Consider the following 20,042-nt stretch of genomic DNA (forward strand, 5'->3'; position numbering starts at 1 on the left):
ACTGTTTCCCCAATCTGCATCAACGAATCCTGTTAATTTAGAGTTGCCATTACTAGAGTATGTTAAACAATAATCCTTCGTCTTACTTAAATATCTTAACACTCGTTTTGCATACAACCAATGTTCAGAATTAAAGCAGTTATTAAACTGGCTTAAATATCCAACAGAAAAAGCTATATCTGGCCTTGTCAGCACAGCCAAGTACATAAGACTACCAATCAGCTGTTGGTAAGGAAGCTGTCTTTCACATTTCACACTTTTGTTTACATTTAATTTGGTTTCCATAGGGGTGTCAGCTGACTTACATTCCATCATATTAAATTTCTTCAACAATTGGTTTACATATTTTTCTTGACACAACTTTATAGTTCCATTAGTTTTATCAATATACACATCCATACCTAGACATTGCTTCACTTCTCCTAAATCTTTAAGTTCAAAGTTTGAAGCTAAAACACTTTTTAAGTTTTCTGTTTCAGAAATGTCATTGGAAAATACAAAGAAATCGTCTACATATAAAGTAACAATTGTTATACAATCTTTTCCAGACTTTGTATATAAACATGGCTCAAGCAAAGACACTTTATAACCCATATTAACAAGACAATCATGAACTTTTTGATACCAGGCCCTTGAGGCCTGTTTTAGACCGTATATGGCCTTTTTCAATTTTAAAACTTTGGTATTATTAACATTGTCATCATAACATTCTGGCATCTGCATAAAGATCAACTCCTCCAAATTGCCATTCAAAAATGCCGTTTTCACATCTAAATGTGTTACTTTAAGTTTTAACTGAACTGCAAGAGCAAATAATAATCTGAGGGTTGTATGACGTACAACAGGTGAGAAAGTCTCAGTATAATCGATACCTTGTTTTTGGGAGTATCCTTTCGCCACAAGCCTCGCACGATACCTCACCTTATTGTCACTATCGAGTTTCTTTTTTAACACCCATTTGCACTGCACTATTGTTCCACTTTCTGGAGCGTCTACCAGCTCCCACGCTTTATTGTCATTAAAACACTTTAATTCATCACGCACTGCCTCTAACCACTGCTCTCTCTCAGGTCCTTTTAGAGCATCCTCTAATGTAAGTTCACTAGAATCACTTATGATGTTATCACTAACACACACGTTCGAGAAACCATACTTATTTGGAGGTTTCCTTTGCCTTTGAGAACGGCGCACTTGAATGTTGTCTTGAACTAGTTCTTCAACATCTTCAACGCATGGCACATATGATTCATCACTGTCAGTAAAGATCATGCTTTCCTCAGCCTCTGATGTAGTAACCTCACCATCCTCCACTGGATCTACCAACACATCAGTTGTACTTCGGAGGTCATCGACCTCCACAGCTTCCGTCTGACTTTGACAATTTTCTTCTACCACAATCACATCTCTGCTAGTTGTTATGGCATTTGTCCTCGGGTTGTAGATCCGGTAGCCCTTCACCTCCTCTGGGTATCCAACTAAAATGCATTGTTCTGACTTCTTGTCCCATTTTAGTCTTCTTTCTTTCGGCACGTGGACCATGACTTTGCTCCCAAAGATTCTCAAATGACTGACATCTGGCTTACTGCCTGTCCACAGCTCGAAAGGTGTTAATCCATTCAGTGTTGATGAGACTGTTCTATTTTGTAAATACACAGCTGTATTACTGGCTTCAGCCCAGAAACGTTTTTCTATTCCGGCATCAAAAAGAAGACATTTCGCTTTCTCAATAATTGTCCTATTGAAGCGTTCAACTAATCCATTCTGCTCGGGTGTATAAGAGTTTGATCTCTGGTGAACAATACCTTCTCGGTTCAAATAATTATCAAACTCTTTGTTGCAGAACTCTCTCCCGTTGTCACTGCGCAGAATCTTGATTTTCTGGTTTAGTTGATTTTCTACTTTTGCCTTGTATTCCCGAAAGCAGTCAAATGCTTCACTTTTTTCTTTCAAAAAATATATATGAGTCATGTGAGTGTAGTCATCCACTATCAACATAAAATATCTTGATCTTCCTATCGACGGGGTCTCCATAGGGCCACATATGTCAGTGTGCACAATCTGAAGAGGTTTGTCACTTCTACTGTTACTCTTGGGAAATGGTAACCGGCTCTGTTTCGCCTCACAGCATGTCACACACGAAGCCTTCGATATGTCTGTCTTACTGTCAAGTTGCAAGCCTTCTACAGCATTCTGCATCTGGTTCAGGTAATTGCTATTTACGTGACCTAGCCGCCGATGCCAAATATCGCATGACACCATCGCCGCTGCTGCTGCTGCTGACACAGACATATTCAATTTGTATACTCCATTCACCAAGCACGCTGTAGCCACTATATCGTCTTCCTTGTTGCGGATCTGGCAACCATCTGTTGTGAATTCCACTCTATTGCCTTTCGCAATTAACTGGCTGACCGATAGGAGGTTTGTTGTTAAACTCGGCACATACAAAACGTTTTTGACGTTTATATCATAGTCACAAGTATCTGTTCTTGTCGTTATCAACACATCGCCTGAACATTCCACTGGCACTTTTTGTCTATTTGCAACCATGATTTCTTTGATGTCGAGATCGTAACAAGTATTCTTAATCCAGTGTTTGTTTGTTGTCAAGTGAACACTAGCGCCAGAGTCGAGATACCAATCAGACTTGCAGAAATTCCCGTGCAGAAAAACGGCACTAAACGCGTTGTTTTGTTTACTCTTGCCCTGTTTTTCATCTGACGTATTTTTATCTGAATTTGTGCACTGATTTCGATAGTGGCCGACTTGTTTACATCTGTAGCATCTAATTTGGGGTTTTGAACTTGACTTCAAAGTTGCATTACTTCCTTTAGACATTCCAGTACTGCCAACCTTGTTCCTGTTGTTGTTGGATTTGTAACTGGCAAATGCTCCGCTGGTGGCGCCACTGTCTTCCTCTACAAAATCTAGAAGTTTCGTTTTAATGGCGTCCGTCGTGATCTGTATGCCTGAATGCTCAATAGCCATGATCATTGGCATATATTTTTCTGTCAATCCAGCGAGCAATAAACAGCCAATCCATTCGTCGCTAATGTCGAATCCGGTCCCACACAATTTCTGCCCTGTCTCGACTATCTGCGTTACATACGACTGCATGGAACTGCTATTCTCCAGACGTATTGAGATTAGATTGCGTAATAAAGATATCCGACGCGTGAATCCCGAATCGTCGAATAATGCTTTCAGCTTATTCCACAGCTCCAGCGTAGTAGATACGTTTTTTATATGAACGTATAACGCACTATCTATAGTCATAATCAGTTTAGCTTTCGTTCTGGCATCGTCTGCGGCTTCTAGTTTTCTCCCAGGTTCTGGCTTTATGGAGTGCAGCATGTCCTCCAATACTAAAAAATTCTCCGCAGCGAAGACCCACTCAGTATAGTTCTCCCGCCCCTTTAGCTTCGGCACATTTACCAAATAGTTCGATGACATTCTTGATATTTGTGTTATTCACTTTGGTAATGATGTTACACGACTCAAACATACAGGAAAACTAGTACTTTTCGCAATAAACTCAGTTAAAAGACATCGGGACTGGGCCCATAACCTATAATGAAACGAGGCTTAACTTGCTCAACAAACGACTGACTTTATTTTTCTTTAGTTGCCACACACAATAAAAACACAGTAGTGCCATAGACATTAATAAAGAAACAAAACTAGTTACATGGTGTTGCCGCTAGATGGCAGCACAGAACATTAGTTTACTTTGATACATCATAACAGAGACGCGTGCAAATATATTTTTTATAATTGTCGGTTTAATCTAACGATATTTTTTATGATTCATTGGTCATTTTAAAGCCTTTGTTGAGCCGCAAATTTATAACACGCGAAATATTGTTTTTCTGTTTTTTCAGTTAATTATTACATCTTAATAGCGCCTCTTAAAAAACATAAATCTTATTTGACTTCATAAGAGACAAAATATTATTAAAACGCTCACAGAAGTATTACCTGATCTTTTACGCCATTTTATAACAATAGTTACTGAACTTTACTACGTAAAGTAATTAAACTTCGAAAGAAAATTACCACTTGATCTTCAGAAAAATATTGGCTTAAGTATAGTTTATAAGCCATTAAAAGCATAGTTTAGTGCCTGGATATACCTTTTAAAATACGTTTACTATTAAAGTCATCTACACAATGATAAACCATATTTTTAGTTTTTATTTATTATTCTTCGGCCGAAATAGATCGTGTGAGCTGTAACAAGTGAGGTGACAAGCCTGTTGTCAGGTTTTATGAGCCATCATAGACGTTTGACACGACTTTATTATATTGTAAGCTTAACTCGCTATCCGAAGTAGGTACCTTAACATACTCTTTTTCGCACAATCAAGTCAAAGCCTTCCAAATGTCCCACATGGTATCGAATCGGAAACTCGGGAAAATTCAAATCTGTAACCACTAAACAGTCACCCTCACATAAGCAATCTATGATGGTTTCCAAAACGTGCACTAAAAATATTGCAATAGCGATATCTCGCGATCTAGCGAACGCAAAAGTTACGAAAGTATGAGCCGTATTACAATACATTCCGAGTTTCATGAGAGCTGGTTTTCATAAGAGTGCGCATGACCATGGCTCATTCGTCGAGCATAGTGGATCATTGGGAAGTAGAGACAATCTGAGATATAAGACATCTATAAAAATAGCAATAAATAAATATTTATACGAGTCTCGAAAGAAGTTTTGACAAAGACCAAAATTCTATAGATTAATAATAAAATTAATTACTCTAGCCAGGAGTTGATCCTAGACATTTTGTAAAGCACAAACTACACAATTCCGCACTCAAATAAGTTATAGCATCATTAACAGTCTACTAACTGAGATAATATATTGCGACTACTTCCTATTATATGCACTATGACTTAACTTAATATACTTATGTATAATGCTATGTATGATTATTATGCATACACAATAGAGGATTGCAGGCCTATCACAATGCGCTAGATGATAAATAAAAATAATAGCCACCTATTCATTTAATTTTGGGAATTTTTCCTAGTAAGAATACTGAGGACTAGATCATAGTCTAGTAGATATCACTACAGCTATACATATAGGTACCTACCATACAGTGGTGTATTTAATGGGAATATAAATATGCCTAGGTGTGTCTGGCCTTTGTCTATAACCTTTCGTGCACTAACGCATCAAATCACGTCTGTGTATCCCCATCATCTTTTTTTACCGCCAGGACAGTAAATGAATTCCCATCACCAGCCACTATAGTGGTTTATGTGGAGCACTTTCTGGAGCCTAAATCTGACGGTGCCCTCGGAACCATATGAGGCCCGGTTTCCACCAATAACTTCCTTACTTCCTCAACACCTCTCCGCTCATCTTCGGTTCGGAAACTTGATTGGTTATCCATACACTTCTCTCCGCCTGGGTGGATGTCGAGCCTAAGTTGGGAACGCTAAGATGTCCGCGCTGAGTTAACCCGTTGTGTGTAAAAACGCATAATTCTAAGTGGGTGCGTCACCGCGCTATCAGATGCGCGCGCGTCGCAGCTCACCCGTCTCAGCGCGCTAGGCACGTCCCACGGGCGCGCTCGCGGCGGGACGCCGGCCGCGAGGGTTAAGGTGCCAGCGTGTTCTGTGTGAACCAATATTGGGAGACTTTTCATATGAAAGATAAAGCCAATCCCTTATCTTAATTTAAAACTACAACTTATAGTTTGTGTTAAAACAAAATTTATGTTTATCTTTTTATTTCCAAGTGTCCCACCTTTCTCTCAGAAAAGACGGAAACACATAACTTAGTTATTTAAAAAAAAAAGTTGCATTCAATCTCAGAAAGCAAACACAGGAAGTACGGATTTTTTCCAACTAGGATGAGTAATGATGAAGGGAAAATTAACCAAGTGGAAAAGGCGATTCTACTGGTACAATCATCTAAATATTATATTTAGAATATTATGTATACATAATTATGTATAATATTTATATTTATACATAATTATGTTTAAATAGAATCTCGATCTATCCAATTAGGCACATAATAGAATTTCATTACCTTCAACAAACTGCTCTGGGCTTATGCCTTGCACCAGACCGTCAAGATTAGTAAAAGTTCGTCCGTACGTTACTCATATTTAGTTAGCGGGCCGTTCCTCGGCGCATCGACGCGACGGCCGACGACTGGACACATCACCTGACGTTAAGATGTCAGATTGCGACTGCCACATAAAGTCTGGGAGTCACGGACGCGTCGATGCATCTAAATTATAAAATTAAAATACGCTTCCTTGTCTGATCTGATATGATTTCCGCTGTTATAGGAATTTAAGACGTTTAAACCCAAGAAACGTTTTCGTGAATTTAGCAAATAAAACTTTATTTACGTTGCAGTGCATGTAGAAAATGTCACATTTGATTCTGTCGAGATTGTGTTCACTTTCGACCGATTTGGCGCAGTTGTTAAAATTGTTTGAACATAACTCGTACCTACCTCGAGTATTTAAGTTATCAAAATATCTTTTCTTCTTGTCCATAATAAAAATGAGTTACAGCACGCTAACGAGTGAGACTATCGAGACGAGAAAAGGTAAAGAACAAACTTTTTATAAATAAATAAAAAATGTACTTGACTAATGTTCAATTAATGTGGTGTCCACTCCAACATGTCACGTCGAACGTTTGCCGCACATCTCGACGTTTACGATCAGTTGGACTGATGCTTTCAACCGAAATCTATACTAATATTGTAAATGCGAAAGTAACTCTGTCTGTCTGTCTGTCTGTCTCTCTTTCACGCCTAAACCACTGAACCGATTTTGATGATGGCATAGAGATAGTTTGAGTCAAAAATCCAATTCGCTGATTCGATAAACTAATTGATTAATAATCAGATCGCAGACGATACAGCAAAATGTTTCAAAATATCTCCTCTAAAATAACCTCCAGAATTGCCAGTCAGTAGTTGTGGTTAAGGAATTTTGGTCTCATGAAGTCATGATAAAGAGGTAATACTATACAACAAACAATTTCATAAGTAATAGTAAATTTTAAGGATTTACTATAATGTAGGTATATTAAAATTTAAAAGAAAACATACTACCGAACGGTGAACCTCCGGGTAAAATAATGGATGGATGATACAAGAAAGAATCTTTATTCTTTCTTGTATCACAATTAATGGAATTACTTTTCAAATGTGCCCCGAAGAAACATTATTGAGAACAACGTCTTGAGTTGACATTTGAGCAGGAGTTATTGATGATACTTTAAGTTTTTTTTAATCCTTAATTTACTAGCAGGGCCCTTACTAGCAAACCTTAAACTATAAAAAGTCCTCTTCTTTTACGAGTACAACCACGTCTTTAGCGCCGTCCGCACGGAAACATTAACAATCCGCATGCCATGGCCGGCTTGGCTGCAAGCTGGCTGTCATAGCAAACATTTTATAGCACTGTTAACTAATAGCCAGGCGGACCTCTCAAGAGGTGTCGATGAGGATTGCTCGAATGCTTCGCGACAGTACGACGATGTAGACCAGGGAGAACGGGCAGGTTGAATTGAGAAGTTTCCTGATGTTGAAAACATTATATTTCTCTGAATGGGATTAAAACATAGACCAAAACTAAAAAGACGGTGAAGTTTTTTGAAATCTATCAAGAAATGGCTGAGAAATTAATTATTTACATATACATATTTTCGCGTGAAATTCAAACATAGGCGGTGCCGTGAGGTCACGCCACCCCAAGAATCTTGAGAGACCCTGGCTGAAAAATTAAAAACTACTAGATTTAAAAAAAATGGATCTGTCAACAGCACTGGACCAGTGGGTCTAGACAAAGTGCAAGTTATAATCGCAAACCAGTCGAAAAGTGGTCGAAAAGCCCCATTTTTGTATGGAGTTTTGACGGATTCGATTTTCGATTCGATCAAAAAGTGCGTTTTGTCTAGGGGGGCAGGTGTGATTTACTGTTTGTACTCCGAATGACATACTGCCGTGACTACACCAAATATTTGTTATTTACGCGCAACTTTAGGCTTTCATGATTCTTTCACAATTAAATTAAAAATTCGCGCTCTGATACTAATCTGCAGTAGCAATACAGAGTCAATTGCCTCGTTTTTGACAAAAATGGTGTTTTAATTTTATTTTTCTAGTCCTAAGTTTGATGCAGGACATCTATACTTTATAATAAATTACTTGTGACAAGGCGCTATAGAAACTAATCGTGTAGATAGGAATTGCGAATCGTGTTAGTGTTGTGTGTGAAAAATAGCCCCCGAATCTCGAAACATGAATCTCTACTAACCTATGTACAAATCAAAGTCGTTGATCAATATCTTGATACGCATATATTCATTCTCTATTGATGCACCTTGGCTGATTTACAAGTATTAAGTTCTTAAGTGAGCTAAATTTAAACTACGAGTACTAAGTAAATATACTTAATACTTAAATACTCAATACGTGTAAGTCAGCCTTTTTAATGCCGAGTTTTGTTTGAAATGATTAGGCTGCTATCCGCGAGCTACAGTATGGATCCTCGTGCTGAGCGTAACCACATTATGTTGATCTGCATATATCTCTATGATCGATGAATGACACGGTCATCATATTATGGTCGTAGAAGCTAAGCACTACCAGTGCAGTTCGACCCTCGTCCACTAATAAAATTGGTGAATGGAAGGGTCAAGCTGGACGTGGCAGACTGTTGAATACTAGAAATATTACGTTCTTGTCAACTCAAAACAAATTATCTTTTAGTTCTGAGGTTATTATGATTTATTACGAGTAAAACGTTTATTTATTCATACCCTGCACAAGAAAATGTGAAGTTTCCAACTTTATTAAAGATTTAATGCGAAAGTAACGCAGATGTCTGCCTGTTCCCGTTTTCACTAAACGTTGAACTAACATTAATGAATTTTGATACAGACGCTAATAAAAAGACACGTAGGTAGTATTCGCGGAATCGAACCCGGCACTATTGACGACTCCAGCCACTAATCCATCGAGGTGTTTTTATCGTGGCGATCGCCATAAAATGCATCCACAGACGTCGCAGCCAGGCCATACTCGGGGCATTACCGCGAGATAAATAGGTGCAAAAGCAATTAAAGCTTGATATAATGACGCCTTAAATGCAGGGCTGGCACTTAGAACTTCAAGAACTAAACTCTGGCGACATCTTCAACGAATGCCGCAGCGGGTTTGGATCAACAACAAGTAACTGGTAGTTATTGTAAGTATTGTAATGTAACATACATTGCTAAATCTTTTTTTGGCTAAAAAAATATAATATATTTTGTGTCTTTTTAAAGTGTTTCTCTCTTATAAATAATGTTTTTGAGCATAATATTCCTGATGAAAGTGAACCACATTGACGCACGTATACAGGGTGTTAGGTAAATGGGTATATGAGCCGACACTAGCCCATGTTAACATGGTCATATAAATGGTTTGGTGAAGTCAGAAAATTGATATCATCATTTTAATTATTTTAATTTTCATACAAATCGGATTTTATAAAATTAATTTTATATGAAAATTTAAAAAAATATAATGATGATAGCAAATTTCTGACTTCACCATACCATTTATATGCCCATGTTAACATGGGCTAGTGTCGGCTCATATACCCATTTACCTAACACCCTGTATATGTATAATTAGGTAGCTACCACCAATCGATTGACATACTTTTGTAAACTGGCAAAACGCGATTCCCTTGTGAATTTTGTACTATTAGGAAAATTTTAAGTCACTTACTTACCACCTCAATTAGTAGATAAGTAATTAGGTACTTATGACGTTCTCAGGACTAAACTGGTACTTTAAAAGAAGTTATCATAAAAATATTGCCTAAAAAGAATTATTGTGAGAAGAACATAGCAAAAGTTGCTAACCCTAAGACGCCGCAGTAAAACTGAGACGATTGGCACGAATCAGACCTATTTCATATTTAATTATTAAAATACTTTTATTTTAGATTTTAACATCGACCGGCTAAGATCAGATAAGGCGTTTATATTCGCCTTAATCTTGTTTAATATGGACGTAAATTCATGTTATGTTTTTCTCATCTAGAGTATTAAATTCTGTTCCTAATAAACTAGTAAAGCGCCCAGTCCCTTTATACGGTATACGTAGCAGGGAAAACAGGTGATTTGCATCTCTGAAAAGTACTTACATTCGAAAAAATAATTAACTTTTAAATGATTGAGATGAAGAAAGAAAAGCTCTATTTGATTTTGTAAATGAGCACATAAAATTACCCAAAATCAAATGACCTAATTCTTGAGTCTCATATTTAAAAACTTATTGGGTACTATACGAAATCTCATAAATCGTAAACGCCATTTATTTCAGACTAGCTTTCCGCCCGCGGCTTCGCCCGCGTGGAATTTTGTCTGTCACAGAAAAACTTTATCGCGCGTCCCTGTTTCAAAAACCGGGATAAAAACTATCCTATGTTCTTTCCCGGGACTCAAACTATCTCTATGCCAAATTTCATCAAAATCGGTTGCGAGGTTTAAGCGGGAAAACGTAACAGACAGACAGACAGACAGACAGACAGACAGACAGAGTTACTTTCGCATTTATAATATTAGTTGGGATTCTTCACAAATAAATATATTTTGTCTTCCTCACTTCAGTTGAAGCTCTAATTAACAACAGTTATTTTAGCGAAAAATAACTGCTGTTCAAATCACAATAGAATAGAAATGTCCGCATATTCCTAAAAATAAAAATCCTCAACACATGAACTGACAGTTTTCCATCAGGAATTACGTTGCAATCCAATAACGAAACAACTTCCAAAAACGAATTAAATGCTTCCAATTCATGGAAAAGCCATCGTTATTTTTCCGTGCCTCCGAATACTGGAATAGCGCGAGTTACGAATAAAAAGGTTATTTTATTTGCTTTAAAGGATTTTTGTATTGTATTGTTATAAATTCATTTGTTTCCAACTTTAATTGGTGAAAATAACACGTGTACGGTTCAAGAGTCCTTTGTTACGATATAAAGAAATAATAATGGCAACGTGGCTGACTGGCCAAAGTCAATGATAGACAATATCAAATTATAATAAATGAATGATTATAATAATAGGTACCTACTTAATTCAACGTTCAAACTAATCAGACGATGACCAGTGAGCTTAAAAATATTCGTTTAGTGGTCCTTAAAAACGTCTCTAACCAGTTGGTGTGTTTTTTTCGACTGCCGTTATTTTACTTCTGCCAGGAGCATATTCCATAGAAAACCGAAACTTGACTTCTTATACAGGTTAAGGCAACCTTCAAAAGCATTTCACTCCTAAAATAAATAAAAATACTTTTAGTATAGTAGCGAGTCACGGGCACTACTGTAGCGAGTGGCGCGTCTATACAAAATATATTAAAAAGTGTGTTAAAAGTCGCCGTCGCTGGCCACCGGTGGCTGTGGTCGGTGGCCCATTTGCGCCGAGCCTTAGACGATTTCCGCTAAAAAAAGCTCATCCACATACCTGAAGTAATCGTTCTTGCAGAAGATGCTGCTGTCCCGCGCATAGCACCTCTGCTCCGAGTCCAGCGGCATTTTGCACTCGCAGCACCGCAGGCAGGGGGTGTGCCAACGCCGCTCCAGCGCCAGGAGGTAGAAGCGGTCGGTGATGCGGGCGCCGCAGCCGGCGCAGGGCTCCTCGGCCGGGGGCACCGGGGGCTCGTCCGGGGGCTCGCGCTTGCGGCACGACGTGCAATCGCGCGGGGAGCCCGGCGACGCCGCCGGCGCCGCGGGGGACAGCTCGCCTCCCCCCTCGTATGCCGAAGATAGGTACCTCTCACTCTGTTGCTGAAACGAAAGGACAAGGTTAGTGTGCTTATAAAGACAATTTAGAGTTGAGTATTGCCAACATAAACCATAGAATTTTACTACCCGTTCGCGCTAAGTTTGCCGGTCCGTGGAATGCGCGTCCCCATTAATGTGTCTTATTTTCGCAAATACACAATTTTTATCAATAACATAAAATAAAATATATTTTAAATAAAGTTTGATAAAGTTTATAGATGCTTCCCTTCGAGTGACGTCCTAGCGAACGGATAGTGACATAGCCGTACCATTTTCATGTAAACTAATATAACAATTTTCAATGTTATGTCGTTAAACGTAAAACTTAATGGAGTCCTAAAGTGATTTTAAGACTCATCTTAAAGGCTAGAGTCTAGCCCAGACTATAACATTTCAAGTGTTATTAAAATCATTCATTACAGTCCCAGTAAAGATTTCATATTAGCATAAACTCGCGCAGTAACTCTCATTAGCTGAATCCAACGGCATTGCCCTCCAAAGAGTTATTTCACAAGTGAAACTAAGTTACCGAAGAGAACCCACTAAGTTGTTGAACATCGTCGGGGTTAACCAGGTAACTTCGTCGGCTGTCTAGACTTTAGCCAGACCTACCGAGGCCGAACTGCAGCAAGAAAACTTACGAGGAACGCTAGTTTATGTAACTAACCGCAGGCACACTTTTTCTGCTGTATTAACTGATCCTTATTTGTTTGCGTTCAACATAAAAACGTTAACTTAACATAAAGTGGTAAGCATGTATTCCACTTATAAAACAAACTATAAGGCTGGGTTGCACCATCTTACTTTAACTTTGACAAACGTCAATTTGTCAAACTCCATACAGAAAACACCGTTTATCGTCATAGTTACGGTCAAAGTTAGGTGGTGCAACTCAGCCTAAGTAGGTAGGTATAGTCTTTTTAAATAATATTATGATCTAATCTAATGAATGAAAATTTTGACAGATGATGTCCCCCGCTCGCCTAAAGCTTCAGTGAATATGTGACACTTACTGAGACCTCGCGTGAACTTCTTATGTTAATTAGAAGTGATGATGTACTGTATTTCATTTGTCTACACGTGGGCACAATCACAAACACATTTTTTGGAAAATTTAACTGCCAAGCACGATGATATTTCACTTCCCCGCTAAGTGTGAGTAGTTACCAAACTATTTCCTAGCACTGCTTCGGCTAAACTAGATACTTTAACCACTGCAATTGGCAGAAATATATTATTATTATGTGAGATAAATGGCGCAAATCTAGCCCGCAAAAAGTTATAGCTTAATTACAGATCTGAATTAATTGTTTAAAATCACAAGATCGTACAATTGAATTGGGACAGCTAATAGCTTAATTCAATTCAATTAAATGGATACATTACCTCGCTAATTGGTTCGCTGTTATTATATAAAGTCTAGACCGATCGGGGCCAATCTATCTAGACCAAACACAAATCTTAACCCCGTGACCTATGGCCGATTTTGTATCTAATATCTCTGTCAATTGCATTCAATAGTTAGATAGATAGAAACTAAATATGCAACTTGACAATTGAAGGAATATTTTTTACAGTTTCACAAAGCTATCTTTTCCAGGCAAGCCGTAACTTTAATTCATCACACTTTGAAATAATTGTCTAACTTTGACAAAACTAATATCTCAGTTGAGTTTTAAAAGTAATTTTAGCGAGCGGTACAAAAGATTTAATTATTTTTATTCTTTAGTAAGACATAAAATATAGCCACTGAATTAAAAATGAAAACGGAACACAATATTAATTTAAAAAGTCAAAACTGTTTTTCAAAACATCAGATCAAAAAAATGGAAAAGTAATTTAGTGTCAGTGTTTTAAAATCATGTAAGTTAATAAGTTGCCTTTTTTGTAATACCATTTTTTTCACCAAGGTATTAACTATTCCGAAGTTTTAGGGTCAGTATTTTATGGTTGAGGGCTGGTCACCAGATGCCATGGCTCACCCGAGCACACATCAGGTCTGACGGATCTAATTAGGGTAATAATATCACTACCTAGAGTGTCAATCCCGAGACGGGCTCGTATCGAAGGGTTCCGTACCATTTAATAAAATAAACCTCTATTTTATTTAAATGTACACGTTCAATTAAATATTAAGTTTCATTTTTATTATTTTGTTGTCATAGAGGCAATACAATTTATCTAATTATTTTGTGAAAATATGAACTAAGTTTGTAACGGTTCAAAAGATACAAAAAGGCTAGATTAAATGGTATGTACCTAGATTGCATGTCACATAACACCAGGTGCCTTGTTCTGGATTAAAAAAAACACTGAAATGTCCTACCAAAAATACAAAATTACTCCAAAAGATTTTGTTTCCCATCTTGCAGTGTAATCCAACACCACTAGATGAAGAATTAAGTCGAAATCTCGCCGCTTAAATGCGGAGGTGTTAAAGTCTGGATTACAAAGTTCACTGCAACCTTTTAAATCTTCTAAATCTATAGACTGCGCTGGTGAACGCCAGACCTACGTCATTTTATAAAAGCTGAAAGTTTGTCAGCGTATGCTCCCAATATAGGATATAATGTTGGTGAATTATGAAGTTTGGGTCGTTGTGGCTTTGGGAGCTACCCTAAAATAACTGCCTGGCAAGCCCAAAGCCACCACGGCCCAAACTTCATAATTCACCAACATTATATCCTATATTGGGAGCATACGCTGACAAACTTTCAGCTTTTATAAAATGACGTAAGTCTGGCGTTCACTAGCTCTTAGTCTACTAGGCAAGAGACTGTGGCCGTCACAACAAGAGGTCATTGAACGGATAAATAAAAAGAGTGTATACTAACGCCATCTGTTTTCTTTTTATACTCGTACTTTTAGAGAATTACTTTTTAATTAGCAAAATTTTCGCGCAGACTATTCTTACGCCCGTATTCACAAACATTACTATGAAGTCTCACAGTGCGCGCGGATGCACAGGGTCACACACGAACCAATCACAGAGCTCAAACGCTGTGCGTTCGATTTGCTGTTTCACAAGCAAGCATCGTTTGTGAATACGGGCGTTAATTATAATGGTAGGTACTGTCTCTAGGAAACCCTTTTGAATCCTTACGCATTACGGATTTTTACAATCGCTAGTGGATACATTTAGAATATTTTACTATTCAATACTGTACTGAAAATTGCAATATTAAAAGTAGATTACAATAGCAAATGCTTTAGAGTAGGCGCACACCGTTGATTTTTAGTTGGCCGATAGTTGTGCCCGATTTTAAATTGTATGAAGAATCGGCCAAATTGAATCGGCGTAGTGTGCGCACTCCCATACATGCCCATACTGATCAACTGCCCGACTAAACTATCGGCCGACGAAAAATCAACGGTGTGCGCCTACTCTTAAGGTGAGTATAGACTAGAGCATTTCTATGTAATGTAACGTTCTTGCGAATAGTACAATACAGGTAAAATGTACGACGTTTGGTTCGTGACAGGGTGAAACACTAGACATTTCATAGAGCGGCTCGTCGTTCTGTTACAAGTAAATGGTCTAGTGACTAGACTAGACTCTAGTCTATACTCACCTTTAGGTAATTGTAAATATTGAATTATATTTATTCATTATCTTCATTATAACAGGACACGTGAGTATTAACAGGCACTGGCAGACTCTTAACAGGTTTAATAGTACATTAGGTATAATCACAGAATAATAATAAGTACTACGGTATAATATCCTATCGATATATTACACTGCACAACAAAATTGCAACTTTTGGCTGATGATTGACTTTCATTACATGATGTTTACTAATTTGACGTCGTTGATTCTGAATCTGCCGTCCATTTTTTCGTAGCAGCTCTTGTTTACGTGTTATAGCTTTCACTCAAAAATTGCTAAATTTCAGTCTTAATTCGCCGACAGTTCAAAAATTACTATGTTTTCTTTGTATAATTTAATATGGTAGCATTAAGAAGTGTTTGTGTGAATTATCTAAATCAATTTTGTTTCATTTGCGGAGAGAATATGTTTAAATAATCCATTTAAATGTGACAAAGTTCGTAAAATTGGCTTAAAAAAATTAGTTTGGGGACCCAGTGGAAATGAAAGATAAGCCTTGAATTCCGCAAAAGGCGTGGAAAAGATGCGTTGAGTTTTTACGTTTATAAACAAATAAGAATATGTGTAGATTTAGGTACGAAACCGCTATGATCTGAAAGGAACCCTTGAACCATCGCGACGACTGTTATTTTTATTTTTGAACAAAAATGGTATTAACCAAAAAATATTGAACTAAATGGTAATTCCTTGCATACGTTTGGCATGTAGACGTCTTTTCAACCCTAAGAAGTCACCTGAACCTCATGTTGATACTTCACATGAGGATTTTGAGACGAAAACTGTCAGTGTGGTAGAGACTTTGAATGTGACCCGAAATTTTCAAAACCATGTAGCCAAGATGGTTAAAACGATCGTTTTAGAGATTTAGGATTTTCAAGTCTTCCGAAAAGACATGGAATGAGTTATTTTGGCATTTTAATTTTTTTTTTTTTGGAAAATCCGAAAAAATCTTACTATTCTTACACATCGAACTACGTATGAGTCACTTACAAACATGTTTTTTTGGTTGGATGTAATATAAACATCGAATTACACTCTCTTCGCAATCACCTGAACAATTTTATCACAACTCTTAAGGATCTAAGTGAAGAACATGGCGAGCAAATCCACCAGGGCCTTCGTACGATAGAGGGACGCTATCAGGGCCACTGGAATGCACACATGATGGCTGACTGCTGTTGAATCATTCAGAAGAGCTGTCTGCCTTCAGCATCAGCAAGGAAATCAAATAAAAGAAAGTTTTTTCAACTTAACAACTTCATAAAATAGGATCATCTCTAAAAAAAGAGTGTTTTTTTACAAAAAGATATCATATTTTTTTAACCAGAGCTGATACAGATATTTCAATCACAGATTTGAAATCGTCATTAAAAATTGGACTAATATCATGTAACATAACCCAATCATCAGAAATGCTGTTGTGCAGTGTTATCGATCCTAGCTGAAACTACTTTCATTAATGTTACTAGAGCAGCTTATTTTTTGGGGAAACTCGACTAATATTCAGTCGACATTTATCCTACAAAAGAGATGCTTGCGTATTGTTTATAACATGTATTCTGATGAAACACTTAGAAGTGTATTTAAGGATAAAGGATACTTAACGCTGACGAATATTCTAGAAATTACAGTTTTCATAAAACAGAATACCGAGTGGTTTCAATGTAAATCTTCCATTCGTTCTAACTTACGTAGTAAATATATAAATGATATTTGTATTCCTTCAGTTAATAGTTATATTTTCTTTAAAAGTGTGCTCTATACAGGTACTAAAATATTTAACCATCTACCTTCACATATTAAAGCATTGAAGCAATTAATTTTTTTTATAGTCTAAATGAATATTTTGTACCAAAAATAATTAAATTCTAACTTTATTACTGTATTTTAACTATTGCATGCCCGATATGGGTAACACTGTTGTAACTATTTTTTTGCATTGTGACCAGCACAAATTGTACTAAGTTTTGGCAATAAAGATTATTCTATTCTATTCTATTCTATTCTATTCTAATAAACAGTTTAAAAATTAGCCCTGATTCATAAAGCAAAATTAAGCACTTTAGTTTTAATTCAAGTTAACTTTAAGGTGAAATTCGATTATTTATTTCTTCATAATGCAATGCAGTTAATGCATTAGGTACTTAACAGTCCAGCAGTCGATGGGAATACAAGCGATTACTCGAATCGTCAGTCCGTTACCTAAGCCATTATGTTTATGGTGAACCCATAGCATTACTTGCGCATTAGATACCTACTTAAACATTATTTAAGCATCACATAAGCATTTGCTTAAAATTAACCGGATTTAACGGGATATTAATTTGCCAACAATTACTAATAACCTACCTGCTTTGTAGTCTCTACAAAAATGCTGACAAATGATAGTTCATGACAGGAGTAGGCAGGAAATAGTGGCTTTGTTACGATTACGTTCTGGACACATACCGTTAGGCAAATTTGCCCATTTAATGAAGAAAAAAGACTCGCCAAACTGTTCTGAATGTGATGTAGTCGAGGACGTTCAGCATGTCTTAGCGGAGTGTGTCCGGAACGAGTCTCTTCGTCAACAATATTTCGGTAGAACCACGCTTGATATTGGTTTCTACAACAGTATCCTAGCTGTACCTTTAAGCGAGGAAGCCCGAAAATTATGCAAATTGTTAACTTCCCTATGTGGAAGAAATAGTTGAATTATGCACATAATCATAATTATTGTAATAGATTCTAAGAAGGTGATTACGGGGGTGACATAGTCACTTTGACAAAACCCCATATAAACAATAAAGATTAAAAAAAAAATTGTTCATGAAAATAATAGGCCATTATAATATTAGCTTACAGCTGGTGACGCTCTTTCAAGATGGTTCCTACAGAATACCTGCATGCGTGTATCATGTTCAGCCATTTTGATTTAATAAATTCTGTAAATTATTTATATTTTGTTATAGGCACCATTTTTCTTTCTTTCTTTCTAATCAATTGTCAGATCATTCGGCCAAACTAACTGGACGACGTTGGTGAGCTTGTCTGTATACTGTAGGTATACTTACAGGGAGTTCGTAAAGGTGCAGATGCAAGACAAGTGTTGAAGTGCTTTTACGTTATTAACAAATTAATTAGGCAAGTATTACCTAAATGCTGATAAGATAAGGATTTAAGGAGTTAAAAAGCACTAAGTAGCCGCCCGCGACATCCTACGCGTGGATCCCGTTTTACCCCCTCAGAGGTTGAATTTTGCAAAATCCTTTCCTAGTGAGCACCTACGATCTAAAAGGAACCCCCACGCAAAACTTGAGGCTCCTAGCACTTGTAGTTTCTGAGATTTCGTGATGAGTAAGTCAGTCACTGACCCTAGGCAGTACCTAAAGTAGTTAATATTCTACAGTCAGAAACATACCAGGTCGGAGTATTTTCTGGTTCTTTTATTGCACACCAGCGGTGCCCTAACACCATAGGTACCGATAGCAGGGTCACCACTACCGTCGGGGTTATCGGTTTCCGCAGCGTTACAATTTGCCGTTCGCAGAAGCTAATCGTGTCGATAACTTATTATTTAGCTATTCAGAAGATTAAAATAACTAATAAATAAACAGCCTGTTTAAAACATACTAGAATACTACTCCATCATCTAAACATTATGATTAGCCAGGATGTTTTACACTGCGTCATCCAGTGCCAAGTAGAATCTCGTATGGGTACTAGGCAACCGATATAAACTTACTTAAATATTATGTTCATACAAATGTTCACGGGCGTACCCAGAAGGGGGGCAGGGGGGAGCTGCTGCCATAAACTATCTAACCTATATCTGACTCCCCCCCTCCTAGACCAAAAGTTGGACTTGCCCCAAGACCAGCAACTGGGTACGCCCATGCAAATGTTACTGTGCGAGAATCGAACCAGCAACCCCTAACAACGAACCACTAGGCTATGCGACTGTCTGAACTAGGTATGTACTAATGTAGCATTACAAGTATAATCCAATTTGCTTTAAGTATGCAAAGGTTTAAACAGTACAGCAAAAGAGTTGTAAAAATCATCACATAAAATTTGATAGCCCACAGATAAAACTTGTAATTACACTAGCACTCCACGAGTGGTGTTTGAATTCAAGTTTAATCAAATCAAATAAAATTCATTTAGTGAATCAATAGTTGGATTTGTTTTAAAAGCGTGAAATAGTTTCGCGAACATATCTTTTTGAATATTTCGCCTCCTTTTTTTGGAAATACATAAAAAATTAAAACATTAATTTGAATGATTTCAAATGAATTTTCATCGCAGACCGTAAGCTGCGATTTCTCACCAATTATCTAAATAATTAGGAAGTGCCTTAATATGAGTAAAACTAAATATTAATAAAATAAATAAAAGTTAAAAACTTGTCCACTGGATGGATATGATAAAATATGTTAAAAATCACGGACTCGAGTCCCGGTTCAATCACACTGAAGTCAACTAATAATAATAATCGTTACAAATAAAATGAATTACGACAGGACCATTCCCACCTCTCTTTCCCACCACTGCAACTCCTGTGTAGCCAGGATCTACAGCTTGACCGCCAATAAAAACCCAACCAAGGTCAAGTTTGTCCCG

At 37.2% G+C, this 20,042-nt stretch overlaps 1 protein-coding gene and 1 long non-coding RNA gene across 2 annotated transcripts in view; one reads left to right on the plus strand and one right to left on the minus strand.

Moving 5' to 3' along the window:
- Positions 1-20,042, minus strand: part of LOC135086711 (protein apterous-like) — a 145,593-nt gene that overhangs the window by 113,639 nt on the left and 11,912 nt on the right. Inside the window, exon 2 of the mRNA XM_063981488.1 lies at positions 11,511-11,833. Coding sequence (XP_063837558.1) covers positions 11,511-11,833 — 323 coding nt within the window. The remainder of the gene's footprint in view (positions 1-11,510; positions 11,834-20,042) is intronic.
- Positions 7,752-20,042, plus strand: part of LOC135086721 (uncharacterized) — a 227,931-nt gene continuing 215,640 nt past the window's right edge. Inside the window, exon 1 of the long non-coding RNA XR_010260578.1 lies at positions 7,752-7,955. This is a non-coding gene — a long non-coding RNA (uncharacterized LOC135086721). The remainder of the gene's footprint in view (positions 7,956-20,042) is intronic.

The sequence above is a fragment of the Ostrinia nubilalis genome, chromosome Z, assembly GCF_963855985.1.
Source record: "Ostrinia nubilalis chromosome Z, ilOstNubi1.1, whole genome shotgun sequence".
Lineage (NCBI taxonomy): Eukaryota > Metazoa > Arthropoda > Insecta > Lepidoptera > Crambidae > Ostrinia > Ostrinia nubilalis.